The 24526-nt window shown below is 50.8% G+C and overlaps 1 protein-coding gene across 5 annotated transcripts in view; it reads left to right on the top strand.

Annotated features, from left to right (window-relative positions):
• SRGAP2 (SLIT-ROBO Rho GTPase activating protein 2) overlaps positions 1-22818 on the top strand; it is a 254526-nt gene extending 231708 nt beyond the window's left edge. For 3 of the 5 annotated variants that reach the window (XM_005891655.3, XM_070384585.1, XM_070384584.1), the window contains exons 18-23: positions 5314-5538; positions 9070-9149; positions 11182-11362; positions 12798-12944; positions 16772-17096; positions 19445-22818. In XM_005891655.3, coding sequence (XP_005891717.2) covers positions 5314-5538; positions 9070-9149; positions 11182-11362; positions 12798-12944; positions 16772-17096; positions 19445-19828 — 1342 coding nt within the window. In that variant the 3' untranslated portion in view covers positions 19829-22818. The other 2 variants (XM_070384587.1, XM_070384588.1) reach the window with 2 other exon arrangements.
• Positions 22819-24526: the final 1708 nt, after the last annotated feature.

The raw sequence follows: 24526 nt of genomic DNA on the forward strand, positions 1-24526 counted from the left end.
TCCTGCATCACGGGTGCATTCTTTACCAGCCGAGCTATGAGGGGGAGGTTGTGAGAAATGCAGAATCTCAGCCCCTCCTCCACTTCAGCCCCATGGCCTCTGAATCAGAATCTGTATTTTGACAGAATACCCTGGTGAGTCATAGGCACGTGAAAGTCTGAGAAGCATTGTTCTACATCCTCAAATATTGCTCCATAATCTGGAAAAAGGAATTGACTGTGCTTCTCTCATTGTTAAGGCACCTCAGCTGGTCTCCAGAAAAGCTGAGTCTTCCTCTAAACTTCAGCATCTCTAGGGCCTCCTGGTTTGGGAAGATTCTGTCTGTGCTGCTCTCCTGACTTTCACAGGAAGTGTTTTAACCTCTGTATGCAAACAGACAAGTAGAATTGTGACTGGACTGTCTTGGAGGCTCACAGATACTCATGTGTTTCCTCATTTATTTAATATGTATTTATTAATCATTTACTGTGTACCAAGCCCTGTTTCAGTTGCTGGCTATCTAAGATTGCATCAAACCATCAAAGTTTCTGCCCTCATGGAGCCTATGTAGCACATAGAACTGGAGGAAGACAGGAAAAACTAATAACACATGTCATATGTCAGGGGATACGGGCTGTGGAGAAAATCTAAGCAAGTTAGTGAACTGGAAAGTGTGAGGGTGTGCTCTGTAGTATGCAGTGGTCAGGGCCACCTCACTGAGCAGGCGACAGTGGGCAGCGCTGTAGGAGGAGGACCAAGAGAGAACGGGGTCCCAGAAGACGCATAACATGTCTCAAGAAGGGTAAGATAAAGCGACGACAGTCCAGCTGAGGAAAGGCCCGAGAACTGACTGAGCAGCGTGGGTGCTGCTGGTGACCTTGACGTGTGTTGTCTTGGAGAGGGGAGAATTCTGATGGCGTCAGTTCAAGCGAGAAGGGACGCTAACCGTGGATGAAACGCGGTGGATCCTGCAGTGGGGTGGGATTCAGCTAAATGCTACATAATTTTGAGTAGGTTAAAGTAGTAACACTTGTGTTGTGTGTCTTTGACCACAATAAAGGGGGAGGGGGAGAGTAGGTGAGTGAGTCTGCTGGGACCGCCACGACAGCGTACCACAGACTGAGAGGCTCAAACAACGGAAGTTGGTTTCCTCACAGTCTGGAGCCCGGCAGTCCAAGGTCAAGGCGCCAGCAAGGCTGGCTTCTGGGGAGGCCACACTCCTTGGCGTGTGCACGGCCATGGCACGGTGTCCTCACATGGCCTTTCTTCTGAGCCCACTGGGAGAGAGAACTCAGGTCTCTTTTCCTCTTCTCATGAGGACACCAGTCCTGTAGGGTTTGGGCCCACCCTTATGGCTTCATTTAACCCGTAGTGTCTGCTTCAAGGCCCCATCCCTAAATGCAGTCATACTGGGGCTTAGGGCTTCAACAGATGGATGGGCAAGAGGGGACTCAGTCCATAACAGCAGGGGCAAGAGAAACAGACAACTCTCAAATAACTGTATGATAGAGGAAAGAGAAGTAATTCGGTGTGCATAAGGGGTTAAGAGAGAGTTTTGTTTTAAGATGCATGTTTGTATGCTAGTGGGGATGGCCCCATAGGGAAGAAATGATGGTGGAGGAGAGAGCAAGGGAATTGCTGGAGTGATATTCTTAAGGAGGGGAAAGAGGATGGGATTCACTGCATAGGGAGAAAGCAGGCCAGTCACCAGACAAGGGAGCATGGAAACTGGGACAGGTGGCCTTACAGTAGGGGGCAGCGAGGGATTGCCTTTGAAGGGCCATCGGAAAGAGTCAGCCATGTTGCCTTCCCCTTCTCATTGCTTAAGGAGCCTGTTGGGGAAGTCTGTTAAATCACGGGTTTATGGATTCTTAGCCCCACATTTTGCCTGGGGCTGTGGTGAATACAGTTTCTCTTCATCCCTTTCAAAACCTGAAATCCATCCCGATGCATAATATCTTACCCAGAGTCTGTTGGTTGTTGCCAAATCAAACCCCCAGGGCCTGTGAAGTTGAAGGTTTTTAAGTGAAATATCATATGTTTAAAACAGTCTATTCAAAGCTTCTTGCTCTCCCTGAGGATTTAAGGTTTCGGTTTGAGGATGCAGAGCCCTTAGCTTGTTAAATAATGCCTGTCAGGAGGAGAAGAGAGTGGACTCCTGTAAACCAATTACTGCCAAACTTTAGCAGCCTTGCTCTCCCTTACCTGACTGGAATTGCAGATCCTATGTCAACAAGCAAACTGGACTTGAAAATTACAGAAAATATTTCTTAAACACCTCCTGTGTGCCAGGCACAGTGCTAAGTGCTTTACACATATTACTTCATTTAATCTTCACAACAGCCCATCATGGAAACACGTAATTGCCCCAGTTTATGATGAAAAGATTAGGGAACTAGGAAAAAACTATGGTAAGCAACGGAGCTAGTACTCAAAACCAGATGTGCTTGATTCTAAAGTTCTGGGATGTTTTGTGTTTCTTTATAAATATAATCAGAGAGACAAATTTGCATCATTTAAAAGTAAAAAGTCCAGAGAAGTGCATGATAAAAAAACAAGCTTCCCACACCAATCCTGATTTTCTCATTGCCCCCCAAAAGCTTCTGTTCCTAATCACTACAGTGGACCTTTTGAAGGTGCTCAAAAGAAGATGAGCTTAAATCAATTAGGAGAGTTCACTCCTATTATAGATAGAAACTAAAGAAAATAAGTACAGCTCTTAGAGGAGATGGCATGTATAGAAGTCGATGGTGGTGGTTTAGTTGCTAAGTCACGTCCAACTCTTGTGACCCCATGGACTTTAGCCCGCTAGGCTCCTCTGTCCATGGGATTCTCCAGGCAAGAATACTGGAGTGGGTTGCCGTTTCCTTCTCCAGGGGATCTTCCTGATACCAAAAAAAAAAAAAATTTAAGAAAGAAGGAGCTGTTACCATCATTATCCATTTTAGATATTTCTTTTAAAAATAAAAATCCAGTGTTTTAAGTCTTATACTAGGTACAACCTTCATAGTCTTCAAGGATTACTAGCACTGTTGTTTTATATCCAAAATTGTGTGCATTTGTTATGTGCTTGTGTGTGAATTTCTCTGGGTAAGAATCCTTAGTTTTTGTCAAATTCAAGAAGCCGCTGTTCCTCAAGTAGTTAAGAACTATGACTTTACCCCCAAAACTTAGGTGTTCCAATTGTAGATTGGAAAAGAAAGAAGGATCTTGGTCTGTATTTTAATGGGAGTAAGAAATGGACCTGGATCCATAAGAAGTAGACCCCAGTCCACAAAGACATGTCCTCTGCAACCCTTAGAGTCCCTTGGACCACAAGGAGATCCAACCAACCAATCCTAAAAGAAATCAGTCCTGAATATTCACTGGAAGGGCTGATGTTGAGCCTGAAACTCCATTACTTTGGCCACCTGATGTGAGGAACTGACTCATTGGAAAAGATCCTGATGCTGGGGAAGATTGAAGGCAGGAGAAGGGGATGACAGAGGATGAGATGATTGGATGGCATCACCAACTTGATAGACATGAGTTTGAGTAAGCTCCAGGAGTTGGTGATGGACAGGGAAGCCTGGCGTGCTGCAGTCCATGGGGTCACAAAGAGTTGGACACGACTGAGCGACTGAACTGAACTCCAGCCCTGGTCATCATAGCCACCTAGGAGCTGAACCACCATTTTCTTAGAAGACAGGAAAAGACTTCTCATCACTCACAGAGCTTAAACTAGGAAGCTCAGGCCTAGCGTTTATTTCACTTTAGCCACCAGGCTTCCCAGAAACTACTGTTTTTTCTTTCAAAACGTTGTCAGATCACACTAAAGAAGCAGGGCCTTCCTCCTCCTTGTCCCTCCGTGAGGCAGGAGCCAGTCAGCCTGGGATGAGCCACCGTTCTAGTCTCATGGCACCTCAAGCCTCTGTTGTCCCTGCGGAGGTTCCCATGCTAATTATGTCTCCTGTCTCTCTCAAGTTTTTATTTGTCCAAGAAGTGGACTTGGAACCTTCTGCCAGCATTTTCTGAATCTCTGCTCTCTTTTAACTTAGGAGCCAGGGAAGGGTTACAAAATTAAATTTTTAAACTTTCTGTGACACAGTCCAGCCGCCGAGATCCCAGGCCTCCCTGTCTTTGACCGGGTCCTCGAGAGCGGTGGTCCTCTGCCACAGCCGTTGTTGGTCGCTGTCCCCGCTGCATTCTCCCACCTCCAGGTCCTGCAGTGATACTCTGAGGGAGTGGAGCCATGTCTGAATCTTCAGTGAAGGAGAGAAGCATCGAGTTAGAGAGAGACCAGCTTGGTAGTTTGAGTCTGAATGCTGAATACATCAGAAATAAACTGCCCAATTCTGAAGAACAGCTACTCAGATGAAGACAGCTGAGTGCCAGGCCTCTGGTTCAACACCACGACTTTGGTATCATCTCAAGATCAACCAGAAGCTGGTGCTGATGCCCATGAGGAAGGCAGAGCCCCTGAGCAGAACTCACGTGTTTGCAGACTGTTGGGATTGGGGGTACATCCAAAGTAGCCCAGCCTTCAATGTCTGGACACACAGAGACCAGTGGGGACTCATCACTGAAGGGCTTGGGTCCCCGGCCAGGGTTGGAGGTGTGGCTGGAGCAGCTGCTGGTTGAAAAGAGGGAGTTCCTAGAAGACGGTACCTGATAATGATAATGCATCCAGGGGAAACCTGCACAGAAGCTAAGCCGCATGCGGACCTTTTCCTGAATAAATCCTGAATGTACAGTAGAGGAAGATATTCTGAAAATGAAAAACAATTGCGTTAGCTGTTCCAGAAAGAAATTCATGGGCTTGATGGAATACAGGGGCTAATTGGTTGGCTATTTATTAAAATAAATCTAGAGCTTAGAATGGAATATCCCTAATAATTTGATTGTTTTGCTATTTAAGAAGGCGCATGATGCACAGCGCCTGACCATGTCTTTACCAGGGCAGCCCAAGGGCTGCATCTGCTCTGGCCAGCTTAGTGAGCTGGTCTGTGGGAGCGCATTCAACTCTGCAGAGCAGTGTGTCCTCGAGGCAGGGTGGACTTGCTGGGTAAAGTCCTGGGTGGGAGTAGGAACTGGGGGACAAGTAGGATTTGAACCAGGAGCTAGAGAAACAGGAAGGGTGAGACCTGCAGAGAGGGGCTTTCCTTGTCTCCTGAGTGCCTGTCCTGGTAGCCATTCCCTTCCCACCCCACTAACTTTCTAGAAGGGCTCGATACCCAGAAAAGCAGGTGGCTGTGTGTGGCACGTCTGTTCTTGCTCCCGGCAGCGCCTCCTGGGGTTGCGTTTCCTGGGCATTCATGCGAGTGCGCTTCAGCTTTCACCCTTCTTCTCCTGCAGTTTATCTCAGTTCAGCGAGGAGAACATGATGGACCCCTACAACCTCGCCATCTGCTTCGGGCCCTCGCTGATGTCGGTGCCTGAGGGCCACGACCAGGTGTCCTGCCAAGCCCACGTGAACGAGCTGATCAAAACCATCATCATCCAGCACGAGAACGTCTTCCCCAACCCCCGGGAGCTGGAGGGCCCCGTCTACAGCAGAGGAGGGAGCACGGAGGACTACTGGTAGGGGGCTCGGGGCTGGAAGAGGGGCGGTGTCACCCGCACCCACTGGCCTGGGGACCAGATGGCCCAGTGAGGCCGACAGACACACCCTGCTCCTCCCCACCTCCCCCTCTGCGGCGTGGCAGGCCGCCGGGCCCCGGGGTGCTGTCGGCCAAGCCCACTTGACCCAAACCGCAGAGCAAGTACCACTTTAGACTGCCTCCCTTCTTCATGTGTTCTGCGTGGCGAGGGACCATTCTGAAAGATGCAATAACAATAGCAGGAGCATTAACAATCTCCAGGAAAGGAAATTTGATCCGGTTGTACACAGAACTGCCGCTCATCAAGCAGCAGTCTCAAGGTCCTGCTCTAGGCTGGCGGTTGTGGGAGGAACAGTCCTGCGTCCAGGGAATTCCTCTCTGATTGGGGAGAGTTCAGATAGGAGACGTACTTTGCTGACTGTGAGTTCATACAGTGGTAGTTTGCTAATGATGTCAGACATTTGTGACGAGAAAAGGGGTAAGGTCCCTTTGCGGCAGGTTAGGCCCGCTTTCCCCTTAAAGCAGATTTGTTGTGAGTTTGCCTGGAAACCGAGATATAAAAGGAATCTTTCGGGTGTATCTTTACTAGACCCTTCCATTAGACAAATAACAAATCACCATTTCCATCTTATAGATTAAGTCACTGCAATCTAGAGGCCACCCCAGCAGGGGGAGGGTCCTAGCCCTGACTGCTTGACTCAATACAGAGTGCCACCCACTGCCCCCCAGTGCCCCCCGTGTGCCACTTACAGGGTCATTTTCAGACTAAACACGAAGACAATTACCCAGTATCCCTCACCACCTCCTCCACGAAGACAATTACCCAGTATCCCTCACCACCTCCTCCTCCTCCCCCTCGCTTCTTCCCCTAAACAGTGTTTCAGTCTGGGCTGAAAGCATAGGCCAGCCCCAGTCGGATTCCATCTGAATTCAACATCTGGAACCAATTCAACCAGCCCCATTGCTGTGGACTGAGGTCGGGGGGGACAGAGGAGGCGGCTTACTTCATTAGAGGCCAGTCAGTCCATGCTTCTGCCTGACGCTCACAGAAGGAGCCTCCAGCCCAAGGAGTGAGGAGAGTGCTAGCCGTACGTCTGCGAACATAAAAATGCCACTGTCGCGGGCTCGGGTCTTGACTGTCCTGCAGATCCTGGCCTCTGGGGCTGAACTGGAGAAACCTGGGCTCGCCAGCTCGGAGAGGGAGCTTCTGGTCACTTGCAGATGGCTTGGCGGGGACCAGGGAGGCGGTTCAGGTCTCAGCCTTCTGGCTGGTGGGCTCTGGGCAGCTGTCTTTGTGTATGTGACTTGGAGAGTTGGTCTTCCTCACCTGAGTGTTGAAACGCTGTGGAGTGGTGCTCCAAGTTCCTGCCTCACCTCCCTGCTCGCGTATCACACAGCAGCAGGCTCTGGACCGCTTCCAGGGCACAGAGCCTTCCGCCCTCCGTCACTCCCCAGTCCCCGCCCAGCCCGGCAGGGGTGGCACAGCGGGCATAGATGGGAGGGCGCCTGCCTCCCGGGTCTGCCCAAGGACTTCTCCCAGGCCCTCTCGGCTGTGCGGCCGGCATTTGTGGGCAGCCGCTGGGGAAACCGCAGCATTCGTCAGGGGCTGTTATGCCCACAGACTGGGTGGCAGGCCAGACGCATCCCAGGTTCAAGAGTGGATGATGCTGGGAAGGAGCCGCTGTCTGACCGCTGGCTTCCCGGCCACTCAGAAGGCTCCAGCCTCTGCATCTGAAGAGCGAGACGTGCCCATAAAGTGAGCTGAGATGGACCAAGACCCTGGAGCTGGGCTGGGAGACAGAGCAGCCAGGGAAGGGGGGGCCAGGCTTTCAGGGGGGCCCCCTGAAACGGGGGCCTGGCTTTCCGGAACTGCCTGCAGTGTGGCATGCTGGGCTGCTGTTGAGACTGCAGCTGCTGGCAAGGCTGGGGTGTGCGTGGGGCAGGAGAAGCATAGCATTTAGGGCTAGAAGGGACCGTATAAAGCCTCAGCTTGCCTTTACCTCAGGGCAGTGGTTTTCCAAGTGGGGTCCACAGACCAACAGCACCTGCCTCTTGTGGGCTGGTCAGAAACACAAGGGCTCCAGCTGCGCCCAGACAAGTGAATCAGAAACTCTGAGAGTGGGTGAGGCAGTCTGTTGCCCACACACCATCCAGGGCTCCCTCAAGATTGAGCTGGTGCCTTAGTGGGTGGCCGCACAAGTGAACTTAGAGGCCTGGGGGAAGGTGAGCCTTTGTTGGCCCTGAGCACCCCAAGAATCCTGAGGGTTTCCAAAATGTCACCCAACTCCTTCAGAGGGTCTTTAGGCCTAGCAAACAGTGAGAAAGTGTACCCACATTTTCTGATAAGGAGAAAGTTTTCCCACAGTGCTGTCTCTTCTGGAGAGCCAGGGATGTCCCGGCTGCTGTTCGGAAGCCCAGAGAGTTCTCGGTCCTCCCACAGTGCTCTCTGGGGTCTGGAGAGCCTCCATAAACCGGCTCACTTCACGCAGGGTAGGGTCCCATCTCATGAGGAGGGAGGGCTGTAACTTAGCCCACACACAGGCTCACGGAGGCTCAAAGGTGAACACTGAAGCCAGGATGTGGGGTTGAAGGATGGTGGTGTCTCCATGGAACTGCCTGGGAAGACTCACTTTTTGCTGCCAGAGGAAGAAGCCTTGGAAATGAACAGGCTTTTCTCTGCTTCTCGGGAAGCAAGAGCGTCCTTGTGCCGCTCCCCCACCTGCTCTGCAGTCCAGATCAGGGATAGAAAGAACTTTCCTAATAACTTCCCTGTTCATTCTCGATTCTCCGCCCCGCATGACCTTAGGCTCCACTAATTTTGTCAAGAGCTTGACCCAGCTCACATGCCGTGCCCTTTGCAGAGTCCAGCCCACAGCCAGCTTTCTCCCCCTGCTTTTGTTTCCCACTCACTCCTATGACTCACCTCCTGCTTTCTCACCAGTACCAAACCACAGAGCAGCCAGAGACATCAAGCAAAAGAAGAAAGAAGGAAAGAAAGCACTGCCTGTTAATTACCCCTTCTTATTTCACTAAATCCTTGCACACCTCTGTGAGAAACATAGAAGTATATAGACCATTATCCCCAATTTATAGATCAAGTAGCTGAGGCTCTAAGAAATTAAGTAATTGCCCAGCGTCACACAGCTACTGAGTGTCAGAGCTGGTTTTCAGATGCAATTGTATCCGATGCTAAAGCCCAGTATTTCCCTTCCACCTTGCTCCCTCCAGGAACTAATTCACCTAAAGAAATGAGCCTTGAGGACCTGAGTCATTCTGTATTTTTGAAAAGATTTCTAAGTTGAAATGAGGTTCCCTTTGTGTCAAGATGTTTGTAAGTTCCATGTAGTCTCCAGTAGTAAGCTAGCAGGAGCTAGCCTAGAGACTTCCCAGAGCCTTGTGTTTCATTATAAGCATCTGCCTGTAGTGTGTGATCAGAGCGTAAGATTCCATGCCCAAGGAAGCTGTGTGAAAGAGAAGATAAGAATTTTGGTTCCTCTTGCTTCTGTTGCAGTGACAGCCCTCAAGGAGAGACTACCTCGGCTGAAGACTCAACCCAGGATGTGACCACAGAGCACCACACCAGCGATGACGGTACGAGGCCCCGAGTGGGGTCACCGGGCCGCTGGGGCGTGAAGCAGAAAGGAGCGGTTACACATCCTGTACTCCCACCCTGCAGTCTCCTGGGAGCTGCCCCCAGCTCTCCTGGTTCCCATGCTCACGCCTTCCCTTTCTTGGAGGGACAGCCCACCCCCTCAGATTGAGTAGTCTCTGTGTTAGAGCAGAGGTACAGGGCTGGACCTCAGCCTTCCACCCTTCTCGCCCCAGCTCCCTGCCCCTCGCCCACCTCCCAGCTCCTATCTCATCTGGCTGTCTCGCCAGCATACTGTCAGTCCCTTGTCACAGCCCAGACTCCTGCCAGGTAGCTGGAGACCAAAGTGAAGGAGCGCTCGTTTGAAAACCAGTGAGCCCGGGGATAGGGAAGCTGGATGCCAAGAACCCAGCAGAAGCAAGCCAGAGGGGGCTGGGAATCAGGATGCAGAAACCACATGCTCTCACGCCTGCCGACTGGAAAAATTGACCCCTTCCAAAGCGCAGACATGCGCTGCGCGGCCTGGCGGGTGTGCGTCGAGAGCTGGAATGCACAGCTGTCGTCCGTGGGCCTTGGCGGTGCCCATGATTTATTAGGGTCTGTCCGGCCAGCACATTCCCTGTCTTGCCAACACTTCTGCACCTCCATTTCTGGATCGCCTGGGCTCTGGAAGTCTCGGCAGCTGACAGGGGGCCTCAGAATTTTCTGGGCATGAGAACGAAATGGCACAGTCTTCAGTGTTCCCTGCTCCCTGCCTTGCCATGAATTCTGTAATCCTAAGCCAGTTTTTAAAGGAGAAAAAAAAAATTAGGATTGCTTATTTGGCTCCTAAGGTCAAATGGATCGATATGATAATTTGCCACACGATGGGAGGAGCGCCAGTGAAGTAGGGAAATTTGTATTTGACTAGAGCCTAGTGTTCCCCAGCACTGCTAGAGGCTTTATGTGTCTCATCTCTTACTCCCTAGTGAAATCAATAGAGCTGCTATTTAATAGTTAAGAAAACTGAGGCCAGAGACAAACCCAAGGCTGTACGGAACTGAGCCTGGGACATTTAGACAGGCCTGCTGTACCGAATTCTCCAGCAGACGCAGCAGCCCTGACTGTCTAGGTGTGGTCTTGTTTGAGAGCAGTGTTTCTTTCCATGACTCAGAATATCTGACTTTAACCCTAAGTTCCTGATTTCTAGGATCCCTCTTTTTTGCTGTCCAACCTCTACCTGCAGCCCAGAGCAGACCATGAAAATGATACAGTAATAATAGTGACTGATGCAGGCAGCTTACTCTGGGCCCTCACTGTTCTGAGCACCTTTACAAATGGTTATTTATTGACTCCTCGTGCCGACTTCATGAAAAAGGCACTATTCTTTTCCTCGTTTTATGGACGAGGAAGCCGAAGCTTATACAAAAGTAGAAGTAAATTGCCTTCGTAAACCTCTGTTAATTCTTCAGATCACTTCTATGTGCGTTTTTCCACGTACTGGGCACAAAATATATTTCCATATTTTGCTCTTTGGAAAGCTGATTGGGTAAGTTATTTTCTCTTTATAGAGACTAAAAGTTCATGTTCTAGTAGGGGGAATGGATAACCTAAATAGATTATTTAAAATGCAATAATAAGTGTTCTAAATTAATGGAGTTATTTTGCAGCCGAAAAGGAAATAATGCTTACAACTACAGTATGGCAGGTTCGATGATAGGGGTTGGCATAAAGCTCTCTGGAAACACAAAGGAAGTTACTCGAGGAAGCAAGTGATGTTTGAGTTGTGATTCAGTGTGTTTCTTCAGGCAGGTGAGAGAGAAAGAGGGATTCCAGGTGGAGGGAACAGCAGGAGCAAGGGCAAGGAAGGGCATGTGAGTGCTTTCAGGGGTTTGCACCATCTGCTCAGGAATTGCTGGCTATTGTGTATCATCCGTGACTTATTCTCACACTAGCTTATCTTCCCACCACTGTGAGTTCAGCTAACTGGGCTCTTCCACCCAGTTGCCGAGTCTGAGTCCCAGCAGCCTGTTTGCTTCTCTCCACCCCTCTCAGAGTGTGAGCCCATCGAGGCCATTGCCAAGTTTGACTACGTGGGGCGCACGGCCCGAGAGCTGTCCTTCAAGAAGGGGGCATCTTTGCTGCTTTACCAGCGGGCTTCCGACGACTGGTGGGAAGGCCGGCACAACGGCATCGACGGTCTCATCCCCCATCAGTACATCGTGGTCCAAGACACGTACGTTGGGCGCCCTGCACCCTTAGGGGCCCCTGGCCGCCTTGTGGGAGCGAGTCCTTACTTCTGGAGCCCAGGAGGATGAGGGAGACCAGCCCGTAGGGGGCGCCCGCACGGTCTGCGAGAGTGCCCAGAGTCAGACACGGTGGAGAATTGTTTTCAATCTCTCCACTCTACTCCTCCGCCAGTCACATCTCCGCCTCCCCCAGCCCATGCTCATCCACATTTATGTACCTGATGAGTGATAATGAGGGCTAATTATTTGACCACTTACAGTTCCCTTCTGGAACGATCAGGTTGGGAAAACGTTTTGATTTCTCTTTCCTTTTTTTAAAACAATCGTGTTCACCCCAACCTGTTGGGTCACTGATGGCACTTGTCCACTTGCAAATGAAAATGTTGAGCCCATTTTCTAGTAGAAATGTAGCGTAAGCAGCTTTGTGGAAATAACCCAGCTCATTTAATGAGGTTGATGTGGGGAAAGACGGGGGAGAGGACGGGGAGGAACGCCGGGGAGCCGTGGGCCGATCGCAGACAGACTTCCTTGCGTGGGCTGTCTGTGGAGTCCCACCCTCTGAAGCCGTATCTCCCCATCAGGAAGGCTTTTCCCCGTGGCCCCCCAGACCTGCCCACTGCCCAGCGCCCCGCCTCTGCCCCCGACTCCCCTTGGATGCGATGCTGTCAATGTTTTTAGTCCTCCCCTTAATATTATTTTTTAAAGGTTGATATCCTGAATGAGTCTGCGCCCTCCCAAGCCTCTCCCCGGCTCGCTCTGCGGGGAAGTCCTCTCCCTGTTGATAACATCGCACACCTGGTGGCCATCTGTGCGCGGACAGGACCCTCCCAAATTTAGCATTATGACTTCACCGCAGGACCGAGAGAAGATGAATTGTGGGGGAGATGGGGCTTTCTTTGTCATCAGTAGCCAGAGGGCCCGGGAGAGCAGTGGCAAGAAGTGGGACCGGCTTGGACACTCTAAGCGGGGCTGGATGCGCTACGACAGAGTGTGGCGGGGTCCTGCCTCAACGCCGGCACCTCCAGAGCCGCGGCAGAGCTGACTGTCCCTCTCCAGCGCTGCTCAGGACCTGAGCACATAAACCGCAACCTGCAGGAGGTGGTCCCGGCACCGCGGCCCCAGGAGAGCAGCGAGGGGTAGAAGGCAGATGCCACGAATCCAGGTGTCCCCTAGCCAAGCTTTCCGGAGGAGCTGAGGACCCCGCAGGACTCGGCAGGATTATTTATTTGTATTTAAGTGACCCTCCAGAGGCCCGTAGCTCCCCTTGCCTCCGCTCCCCGAGCCCAGCCAGGCGTCGCTGCTGCCTCAGAGCCGTTGCGGGGTCGCGTGTGTGTTGGGGGGGCCATCTTGCCGATTTAACACTGCTTTTTGTGTTGTTGTTGTTTTCCCCTCCTCCCTGCCTGCCTGCCCCTCCTGCCCCAGCGAGGACGGTGTCGTGGAGAGGTCCAGCCCCAAGTCTGAGATTGAGGTCATTTCTGAGCCACCTGAAGAAAAGGTGACAGCCAGAGCGGGGGCCAGCTGTCCCAGTGGGGGTCATGTAGCCGATATTTATCTTGCAAACATCAACAAGTAAGCTCTGCTTTTCATTTTCTGCTCCCCTGAATGACTTGCGACACCCAGCCTCACCCTCTGGCCTAACCGCCCCCTCCATCCCTGTGCTGTGCGTAGGGCCCCCGCTGCCCACCTGACCGCTTGCATGTGCCCGCGGCTGCTGCAGGGCAGACAGGGCCAAGGAGACGTCCACAGACCCCGTCCACAGGCCCAGCGCGCGGCCGTCACCCTGAGGGCCGGGTGCACCCCGCTGTCCCCGAAGCGGCTGTCCGCTCAGACCTTCCTGGCCGTCTGACTGCGAAAACTCTGGGCAAAGCTGCAGTCACTTCACACAGCTTAGTTTTATGCTGTTTCTCAGAGGTGCCTTCTCGTTTTCAGTTTTGACTCAAATAATAGTCTTGGACGTCTTCCTTGGCCCTGTCTGTTCAAAAATCCAAAGCCTCATGTGTCTTCAGCCAGGTTCGCGTTGCCCCCAATGGTTTATTTTACCCTGTGTCTGTTTCTCCCTCATCCTGTGTTCACTCCCCTGGAGGAAAGGAGACCACTCCCCACCGCCCACGGAAAGCTCCGTCCTGAGGTCTTCATTCGTTGTCTAACCCCAGCTCCCTTTCCTCATGCCCTTTCACACCAGGAGAAACAATTTGCCATTCCCCCACTGCTCTAGCCAGTGTATGATCCTGCCCTACTAGTCCTTGTGCAGATGCCCACTTCCGTCCAGCAGGCTCGTAACTGGCCCCCGGCTCTCATTGTGGCTGTTAGCAACATCCTGAGGTTTTTACTCTGCTCGCGACCGATCTGGCCATCTAGAGGGATTCCACGCCCGTGTGCTGCTGCCTCCCCTAGAGACATTCAGGTTATTGGAGAACTAATCTCATCTCAAGGGGCCAGACACCAAGTCCCAAAGCCTGCAGACCTCTTTCCGCCAGACCCTGAAACCTGGCCCAGTGCCAGCAGGATGACAAGCCCCAGGGCGCTCCCGATGAATATGGATTGGAGATGATGTACAGCTTTTATTCCCCTCTGGCTTTGGAGGAATGAAATGATTTGCACATTGAAAACCTGTTAACCGTAGCCTCTGGATACTGAAACTGGAAGGAGAATAAAAGATGCTTGTTGTTTTTAAACTGCACCAGGTCGCCCAGATCTCTTGGCTTTATTCCAACCAGACGGTAGCAGGGGGAGTGTTTGGGGCACGTGGCTCTTTCACCCTCTTCTTAGTAAAGTAGCTGATTCAGCTCACTTAGCCAGTATAGTTCTAATTTAAATTAGACTGGTAAAAAAGACTGAGGATTTTATTCATTTCCCTCCAGCTTCATACCCGTTGGGAGGGCCAACTAGTAAAATGTTAACTGTGGGCAGATCGCATTTTCTTCCTTATTTACAAGTCTGTGTTAATTATAAGCCTATAATCATAAGGTTGTAAGCCTATAATTAACCCAGAAACCAAGGCAAGGTCGGTGGAGGGAGAGTTAGCTAATTACTCGGGTACATACTTTTAAGCCATCATATATTTGTTGCCATTTGTACAAAGGAATTGTAGAGGGTAGTAGCCAGAATAGTCAACAGATGAACATCTGGTAGAGCTCCTGTGAACTCCCTGGTTGGGGTATCAGGATGGGCTCTTGGAGGACGCGGTCTGCCCAGACTACCCGCTGGTCAGGGGTAAGCAGCGGTTCCCCGGCGCATCTTGCCCTTCGGACTGATTCAGCCATACCTCCCGCCCCACTCAGCTCTCCCCACAAGCTCCTTCTCTCCTGAGTGCCCTGGGTTCTCTCCTGAGCCCTGGGTTCTCTCTCACCCCTGGGCCTTCCCATCTGCTGTCTCCTCACCTGGTCGATTCTTCTCCCTCTTCAGGACTCGGTCTGATGATTGAGCTCTTTGGAGAAGCCTTTCTGACACCCCTGAATTCCTCAGGGCTGAGTTAGGTGCCCTTATTCTGTATTCCCAAAGCAATCTCAGGACTCAAGCTGGACTCAGATCCCTTGACACCAGGAACGCTGTCTCCCTCTCTTTACATCCCGGGGGCCTGGCCCACACCAGCCGCTCCATGTGTCTGCCTCCTCAGCAGTTTTGGCCTTGTGAGTCAGCCCTCCTCAAGTGGGAAGAGGAAATCAGCAAAGAGTTACTTGGGCGTGGCCTTTCATTTCAACTCCACACATTTATTGAGCACCTGCTGCTGTGCCAAGTCATTCAGAGAGGAGGAAGATGTTCCCTGCCCTCGCTCAGATGGTAAAGTGTCTGCCTACAATGCGGGAGACCCAGGTTCGATCCCTGGGTTGGAGAAGGAAATGGCAACCCACTCCAGTACTCTTGCCTGGAAAATCCCATGGACAGAGGAGTGTGGTAGGCTACAGTTCATGGGGTCGCAAAGAGTCGGACACGACTAAGCGACTTGACTTTCAAACTTTTTCTATCTTTCTGCCCTCGGAGCTCTCCGTCTGGCAAGGTGAACACCATACAGACAGGTAACTAAAAAGTGGTTCCATAGATGCCCTGAAGGAACAGAATTGAGAGGGATCGAGTCTGCCTATCAGTGGGGGTGGGTGCCAGAGAAGACTTTGCAGAGGAAGAAAAGTCATTTCAACTGGACCTTATACGACTCTGAGGACATCCTTTATCCACTCAAGAGTGGCTGACCCCCAAGGTTAAAGCTACTGAGACAGGCAGCTTCACGAGTGGCTACAATGTGCCAGATCCCAGCCAGGCCCAGGGATTTCTGATGAGGAAGACCTCCCCGGTGAATAGGACCAGGACTGGCTAGAATCCTGGTCCTGCCCCAAGGACTAGCTCCTTATCTTCAGGGCCTACCATGCTGATCCTTCCCCTCTTCCATCCCCAACTCCCACCTCAGCTTCCGTGGCCCTTAGTAGATTCAAGATCAGAGCTGCCCAGTGGCCATCCCAAACCAAAAGTCACATAGCCTCTTACTTTAGATCCTTTAAATATGATTCCAAGAGATAATGAAATTATTCGGCAGTAATCTCCAAGGCAGCACCTTGGAGAAGGCAATGGCAACCCACTCCAGTACTCTTGCCTGGAGAATCCCAGGGACAGAGGAGCCTAGTGGGCTGCCGTCTATGGGGCTGCACAGAGTCAGACACGACTGAAGCGACTTAGCAGCAGCAGCAGCAGCAGCAGCAGCAGGCAGCACCTGTATGAGTAGGATTCTGCCAAACCATTTCATCTGAGAGCCTTAGTGGGCTGAAACAAATTGACTCAGAGCCTGGGTTCAGCCCAGTGCTGGATGACTTAGGGTCATATAGATGTATTTCCACCCTAGAAAATGCACAAATGTGGCCCAAGCTCTGTAGCATTGCAGCCTCTTGAAAAATACTGTTCCATATCTACAGAGTAAGCAACAGCAACCTCTTGCCAAAGCCCAAAATAATTACGGTCTCGTCAGTGGACTAAGAAACATGCTGAAATTTGGGAAAGTCAACTCTCCCTTTGCCATCAGTTCCCTGTCTCCTTGGTAATGATGAGACTTTTTTCCCCTATCTGGGGCCTGGTTTCCACTCAAAGCAGTTAACGGAGGATGCCTTTTCATAAGTCTGCCTCCCATTAGAAACTTTCACTTAATCAGACGTTTCTTCTGACAGCACCTTACATCTCAAGAACTCAAAGCCCATGACCACCAAGTAAGTATCCGTCTCTCCTCTGCCCAGGCCAGGGGTGGCAGGGGGACGGACCCAGAGAAAGCCAGGGAAGGTGAAACGAGAGAGGCGCGCTTTGTATCCTCTCCTCCCCGGAGTCTCTGGGTCCCACGCCTGCCTCTGTCTCGCTCATCCTGGCTTCCTTGGAGCCAAGGCTCCCTGATGACACTGCCTCTCTGTCTGTCATTGAAGGCAAAGGAAGCGGCCAGAATCTGGGAGCATCCGGAAAACATTTCGGAGCGATGGCCACGGGCTGAGCAGTTCCCTGACTGATTCCGCCTCCCCGGGGGTGGGGGCTAGCTGCCGCCCGTCTTCCCAGCCCATCCTGAGCCAGAGCCTCCCCAAGGAAGGGCCGGATAAGTGTTCCATCAGTGGGCATGGAAGCCTCAACTCCATCAGCCGCCACTCGTCGCTGAAGAATAGGCTGGACAGTCCACAGATCCGGAAGACAGTGACAGCAGGAAGGTCAAAAAGCTTCAATAACCACCGGCCCATGGACCCTGAGGTCATTGCACAGGTAACTGGGGGCTCTTGGGCAAATGGGTATCATGAGTCTACTCTCACCACGGCTGCTTAGCATCGTCCACGCTCATGATGATGAGACTTGAGACAGAAATGTGCCTTGTACATTATACCCTGAGTTCAGGCTCTGTTGGACACTTAGACCTGATCATAGGACTTTCCAAGAAATTCGTCAACCCCTCTCTCCCCAGAAAGAACTCAGACAGAATAAAAGAATGCATGTTTCTTGCTCATACATGAGCTATTTGCAAGCTTGTTGTAACTTTTAAAGCTAGTAGTTACAGATGGAGAATTTCTGATGGAGCCCATTCAGCCCAAGTTTCAAGTCTTGAGACCCTGGTAGATTTCAGTGAAATTGCCCGAGTGGTGAGACTCAGAGGTGGTTCTGGCCACCTTTCCATATCAGTGTGCCAGCCTCATCATCCCTGAGGCTCATCTCTTGTTCCTAGTGATAGACCAATGACCAATCAACAATCTGCTCCTGGTTGTGAAGGACCCAGATTACTCTGCCACTGGGGACTCGGGTACCAGAAAGGTTTCCAGCCCAGGCTTCCAGAGACAGTGGAGATGAGCCCCCTGGTTACAGGGTCTTCCATCCATTTATGCATCACACTGACAAATCTCTGTTTTCCATGAAATTATTAGAGATCCAGCCCCACCTCTAAAAATCCGTCTCTTGGGGCCACTCCAAGCAGTTCACTCAGACGTCTCTCCCAACTCTATAACTTTCATTAGACCAGGTAGGAACTAAGGGCTCACTGCTTCCCTTTTTTGCCTCAACCGAGTTGAGAGTCCCCTCACCCCAACTTCCAGGGGGCAATAGAGACCGGGCATGGTCTCTATTGGCTTAATTGTGGTGCTCTGCTTAGGGAGGGTATGCCTGGCAAGCACAGTATTAAGCTACGGGCCTGAGATGTCTTGCTTGGCTAGCCTTCTGTATCTGTGTCCCCCTTAAGCTCTTGGCTGCACTCTGCCTTGCACTCCAGGAATCCTCCCAGCTCCCTCTTTGGCCAGGTGTTAGGAATGTCAGAATAGCTACATATCTGGAATAGCTACATAGATAACTCTAGCTGCAGAACAGGACCAAGGAGGGAGACAGAGTTCTTTCTGAACAAAAACCTTAAGGTTTGAGAGCATTGGAGGAATGAGTGAAATTGAACCACTGTCAACAGAAAGCATGCATCACCCTATAGGTCTTTGCTTAAAACTTGCAATTTTTGCATATGACTTTAATCCCAAAGGAGGAGTTGTGTGGTTGTTTGGGGGTGCCAGACAGAGTGTGTGGAGAGGAGGGGAGGAAGCTGGGAGGTCTTCCTGGGAGGCAGCTGGCTGCATACAAAGGGTCTTTGGTTCTGCCCTGAGCCCCTGAGCTAGGGCTGCTATTTCCTACTATCTGGAGTAGTGACCTGATGGAGATTGGCCTGTGTGGGCTCTGGCTCCCCACTCCTGGTCACTCCTTGGTCCCCTCCCATGGTGATGGGTGGAAGGAAATGGCTTCATCAAGATGGACACTCTCATGGGGTCAGGTCGGGCAGGGAGGGGTGGGGGTGTCCTGATGAATCCTCGGGGCCAGGGCTCTTGAACCGTCCCTCAGCCCTTGAGGAGGAGGGACTAACCCTCATAACCTTTGGCCTTTAAAGTCCAAGATAACAAAGATCATACTTCATCTCTACCACTGTTTTTTTTTTTTAATCCTTATTATGTACAGTTTCAAGCACAAGTAGAATATGCACCCCAGGGATAGTGAATCCCATGTACTCATGACCAAATTCGTGGCCACTCCTAATTCATCCACCTTTCCTCTCCCTGCTGGATTACATGTCATCTCATCCAGGTGGCTCAATGGCAAAGAATCTGCCTGCCAAGAAAGAGACGTGGGTTCGATCCTTGGGTCAGGAAGACCCCCTGGAGAAAGAAATGGCAGCCCACTTCAATATTCTTGCCTGGGAAATTCCAGGGACAGAGGACCCTGCTGGGCACTAGTCCATGGGGTTGCAAAAGAGTCAGACATGACTTAGCAAACAAACAACAACAACAATAAAAAATCCAGAGATACATCAGTGCATGTGTATAAAACCTGAGGACTGTGTTTCATAAGGATTTCAACCACTCTGTCTAAAGGGGGGAAAACCTCATGAGAATGAAAGTCCTTCCCTCCCATCTGAACACCACATATTAAAGGGTTTGGGCCAGATAAAATCATCTGGACACCTCCTTGCAGGTGGTTTCTCCACGATTCGGCCCACGTTGTTGGAATAGGACCTTGGCGGGGGGCGGGGGGCGGGGGGTGGGGGGAGGGGCTTATCTCTCCATGAGCCTCACGCCCTCCTTTCCCGTCTGCAGGATATTGAGGCGACCATGAACTCTGCCCTGAATGAGCTGCGGGAGCTGGAGCGGCAGAGCAGTGTCAAGCACACCCCGGACGTGGTTCTGGACACCTTGGAACCCCTCAAGACCTCCCCCGTGGTGGCCCCTACTTCGGAGCCCTCCAGCCCCCTGCACACCCAGCTCCTCAAGGACCCCGAGCCCGCCTTCCAGCGCAGCGCCAGCACGGCGGGGGACATCGCCTGCGCCTTCCGGCCCGTCAAGTCTGTCAAGATGGCGGCGCCCGTCAAGCCTCCGGCCACGCGGCCCAAGCCCGCCGTCTTCCCCAAAACGAACGCCACCAGCCCCGGCGTCAACTCCTCGGCCTCCGCACAGTCCACTGACAAGTCCTGTACTGTCTGAGGGGCGTAATTTAATTATCCTAGACAGGGGACTAGAGGGACTGACTGTTATTAAAAACCTTCCTATTTAACTAGCTTGGGGACTTCAGTTGAAACTTAGGTTCTAAGTTGTTCTTGCCTTCCCATCACCCAAAACCTTGAGAATGAAGCCCTCATTATCGCCCTGCCCCCGGCCCCCTGCTGCCCCCAGTCACGGTAACCCAGCCAGCTACAGTACATGCAGTCCTTAGGTTAGCCGGAGATGGATCTGTCCGCCGTTGGTCACTGTGAAGTCCGGTAACGCAAGTCAGGGGCCCTGGGCTAGCGGCTCAGCCCCCGCAGACACACGGGACGCCTAACCAGACGGCTGGCCGCCAGCAGCGGCTCTCAGTGGCGTCTTGTTTTGGGTACTGGTTATAGAGGATCATATACAGTCCATGCTCCGTTTTACACACACACACACACACACACACACGTAGGATCATATACAGTCCATGCTCCGTTTTACACACACACACACACACACACACGTGGATTTTTCTAGTCTCTGGCATGTGTAGCCTCCCCTGGTTCTAGATAGACCGTCTCTTTGTAAGTTATTGTGGCAGTTCACACAGGAGCCACCAGGGGTCTCTGTTTCCGTTACAAATCTCATTCTGTTTGGGCCAGAGAACCTAGCCTTTGCAATCTCTCCATCATACGAAATTTAGCAGGATGGGACTGGATCCTGTAAACTGTCTGGGCTTGGCAGTTTCTGTCTTCTTTCTATTGGTGTGAATTGGTCATTGGTGTTTGCTTTTGCTCTCCTCCATTCTCTGGAACTACAACCCAATCTTATGGAACTTCTAAAGTTTTTCTGAATGTATAGACATTTCTCGGGGTCCTATCTTTGTCTCTGATGGACCATTTTCCATTTAAGACATCTTCCTGTATAAGACAGTTTTATAGTTGGTTCCTTTTAGGGTAAAGAGTCTTAAGACAGTTTTATTGTATTTGTGGCAGGTTTGGAAAAGGTAAGAAATGGGTCCTTCCTCCCACTTTTTTGGGTACTTAAGACATAAGATTTATTATCCTATTAAAAATTAAATTCAGCTTTGCTAATCCTAAAATCATTCCCAAATGAAAATTTATTCTAAGTTTACCCCCTAGTTGGGTCATTCTACGAGGTCTCTCTTCAGGGACCAATGGGGCTTGGGGAGCCCTAGTTAGATTAAAGAGAGACAGAGCCCTTTAAAACTGATCTCTGTTTATCCGGACAAGGACAACTAAGAGAACTCTGGCCCCGAGGGCTTTAAAGTCTTTCCAAGGCCTGAATCTAAGAAAATCAAAAATCGGATGCTGACTCTTGGACTCCCTTTGGCCTTTATGGTTCTCCTCCAAAAAGCAAAAATCTTGTCTACTTTAATCCCTCTCCAGATCTGGTGCCCACAGTCCCAGCTCCCCCAACTCTCCCAGCATCATGCTGTCCCAGGGAGACCAGAGCTAGGGATGGGCACACCCCAGGCTCACGGGTCTCAGACGACTACTTGAGTTAAAGCTGAAACCCATTCCTCTTCTCTGTTTTCTGGTGTTTAAAACTGCGCTTTTTGCCTTGTTTTTCACAGCTTGGGAAAGATAGTGGGTTGCCATTCAGATAGGAAAATCTAAATTGTCTTAACTTTGGCCTAAAAGATCCTTTTCAGATTAACATTTGGAAGCTGGTAGTCATCTCTATGGAAAGCGGTGGGATTTTCCTCCTTCAGCGTGAAGGAAAAGAGGAGCTCTATGGAAAGTTGCCAGTTAGAAAAGTAGCCTGCGGCATCAGGAAAATCATCCCGCAGGCCAGGATGGAAAGATGGAGTGCTCCTTCAGTGAGTGTGTCGGCCTGTGAGAGGCAACCCACAGTCCTCTGGATCCTCAGCTTCTTTGCTCTGTGTGGTGGCCTGTCCTTGTGTGTCACCAGAACTTATGCAGGCCCTGAGGCAACAGAGGGCTTTCATAGCCAAGGATCTGTCTCCTTGCTGAAAGTGAAACCCCGCCCTTCACTCGACATTCCTTCTGATCTGACTGGCCAAAATTGGTGCCCACACCTGCCCTTTTCCTTTTTTCCTGGCACGTCCTTCTCTTAAGAGAGAAAATGCAAAACTTCCTTAATGACAACACCTTGGACCTGTTCTGTTGCTCCTGCCTTAGGTCTCTTTCAGCCCTGTACCTGACGTGCGTTCACCATCCTGCGGTCAGGGTCCATCTGCTGATCTGCATCACGGACTAGACAGTGTGTGAGTGCTCATCTGCTACCCCCTCTCTGGGCACTGAGTTGTCTTCCCCTCTCTGGTGCTCCTGACACCGATGAGATGGTCCTGCCCTGAGGACTAGGAACCCCAGGAGGAGAGTCCTTCTCAGCAGAGCTCATTGCGATCAACTGGAATCGAGGTTACACACTGTGATTTTTACACCGAAAAGCCAAGCAGAGCTGGCCACCCAGGGTCTCGGGAGACCAGTCTTCCTCAGATTAGCTTCCTAAACCAGCATGATGCTTCAAAGAGCCCCACTCTGCCCCTGGAGGCCTGGATCCTTTTCCTGGTGTGGACTCTGATGGGTCAGTCTTTGGGACACAGGTGGGGTAGAGCTACCAGCATCCCAGTTTGGAAAAGAGAGGAGTTTGCAGCCAGCAGCCTGTAAACTGGAAACACTGGTCTCAGCCAACCTCCTCAGGGCGCCCTGGTTTCTCCCCAAAGAGATGAGGAGAGATGACGCCAGCAACAGGATGAACAGACCACTGGAAGGGCTGGTGTATACGTACTTCGTGTTCAGAAGAGAAGTTAGATCTTCCAGGGAATTGCAATGTTGTGACGTCTGACTTGTATGTCACGTTTGTGTAAAATGGTATATTCTTTAAAATAGTGTTGATAACTGGAATATTGTATGTATGCTTGGAGATGCTTTGTGTGAACCTAAGACTGTCACTCAACAGATGTTGGATTGGGGAAAATCCAAAGCACAACTTCGAAATAAAATACATTTTTAGGTTTCGATGCTGCAGTTTCTATCCCTTCTCCACTGCTTGACATCTCCAATCCAGGAGTCCCACTGCCCGGGAGGGATTTTGATTCGTCTGCGGTTAATAGAGCCCTGCCTGGCAACAGGAGAGATGGGGTGACCTCGGGAGCCAACTGTCTCCTCCCTTCCCCAGCAAGACACAGCAGAGGTGCGTCTGGAGTGTGGATATTTTCCCCCAGCATTTTCATCTAGCCCGTGAGTGGAAGCTAAGAGACTGTGTAGCAAGTCTTCCAGCCTCTCCATTGGGCAGTCTGTTGCCATGAGAACTGTTTCCTTCACAGAATCCACCTCTGCTGTTTTCAGTGAGGACTGTTCTCATTGCTTTCTCTAGTCAGATTTCCCCACTTGCAGGAGTGGAGCCTGCAAAGTTGCTTGGAAGCTTTACCAGCCACAACCGAGGTTGACTGAAGGCTTTATTTCTTCCATAATCAAAGCCCTGGGTCATTCTGCCCTTGGCAGCCCCCTGCGTCTGCAAGAAGGGCTGACGCACATGTTTGTGCTGCTGGCGTGGGGTGGGAAGCAATGCTTTCTCTCCCTTAGATTCTGACTTTAGCAGATCATAAATTCAAGGATGACGTTATTCAAAGGTAATCATTTGAAATGCATCCTGCAGCCCCTCGGCCCACACTTAGGTTTAGTGAGCTTACTCTAATGCTAGAGGCCCCTGGGGCGGTCAGATCTCACACCCAGTGTTCAAGGGTCACACAAGGTATCCTACCCCAGACATGCTCCGTCCTCTCTCAGGTTTGCCACTGCCACCTGCTTTTGGTATATTTTCTGTTCAGCTTTCTCATGCCCTTCTAACATGCCATCTCTTCTCCCTTGTTTTATCGTAAAGCTCCAGCTGGACCCTCTCTTGCTGGGCTCTTAGTCTTGGTTAAGTCAGAGTTGAAGCTGTTCTGCCTCCCTGTGCTGTGGATGAGTTATCACTCCTGATAGCAGGTTACAAGCTGTGAGATGGAGCTCACGCTTAAGCTGTGAGCAGAGGACCCAAAAGCCTTTTCAGGGAGTCCTAAGGCATAGGCTGGACAAGGCACTGGCGACCCACTCCAGTGTTCTTGCCTGGAAAATCCCATGGACGGAGGAGCCTGGTGGGCTACCGTCTATGGGGTCACACAGAGTCAGACACGACTGATGCAACTTAGCAGCAGCAGCAGCAAGGCATAGGCAGGTAATCCTTTTGGGGTCCCCTTATCTCACATATTCTGACAGGAGCCTGATAGAAACTGGTTACGATGAACACAGTCAAAAAACACTCCTTTGATCTAAATAGAAACCAAAAAAGAAGACCAGGTGGGTCTAAATTGAGGAAATAGTCTTTATGATGATCTAATTTAAATGTGTATACCCATAGGCATATGAAGCTTCCTTTCACTCAGGAGTCAGAAACCCTGTGTATTACACATGCCAAAGACTCACTAGTCAGTTAAGCCTCACTGTGCACCAAGCACTGTGATACAGTATTGAACAGGAGAAATAGATAATAGAGCTTTCTGGTTTCAGGGAGGACAGAGAAATAAGCAAAATAAGTGTTACTCTAAAAATAAGACAGTGCCTATCTTATTTTAGGGAAAAGTAGAAAATTCCTCAAGAATTCTGCTTGGTCTGGTCAAACTGAAATTACTATTAGGCATCCAGGTGGAAAGATCACATAACTCTTGGATATGGAGATTTAGATACA

This window comes from Bos mutus, chromosome 16, assembly GCF_027580195.1.
Source record: "Bos mutus isolate GX-2022 chromosome 16, NWIPB_WYAK_1.1, whole genome shotgun sequence".
Taxonomy (NCBI): domain Eukaryota; kingdom Metazoa; phylum Chordata; class Mammalia; order Artiodactyla; family Bovidae; genus Bos; species Bos mutus.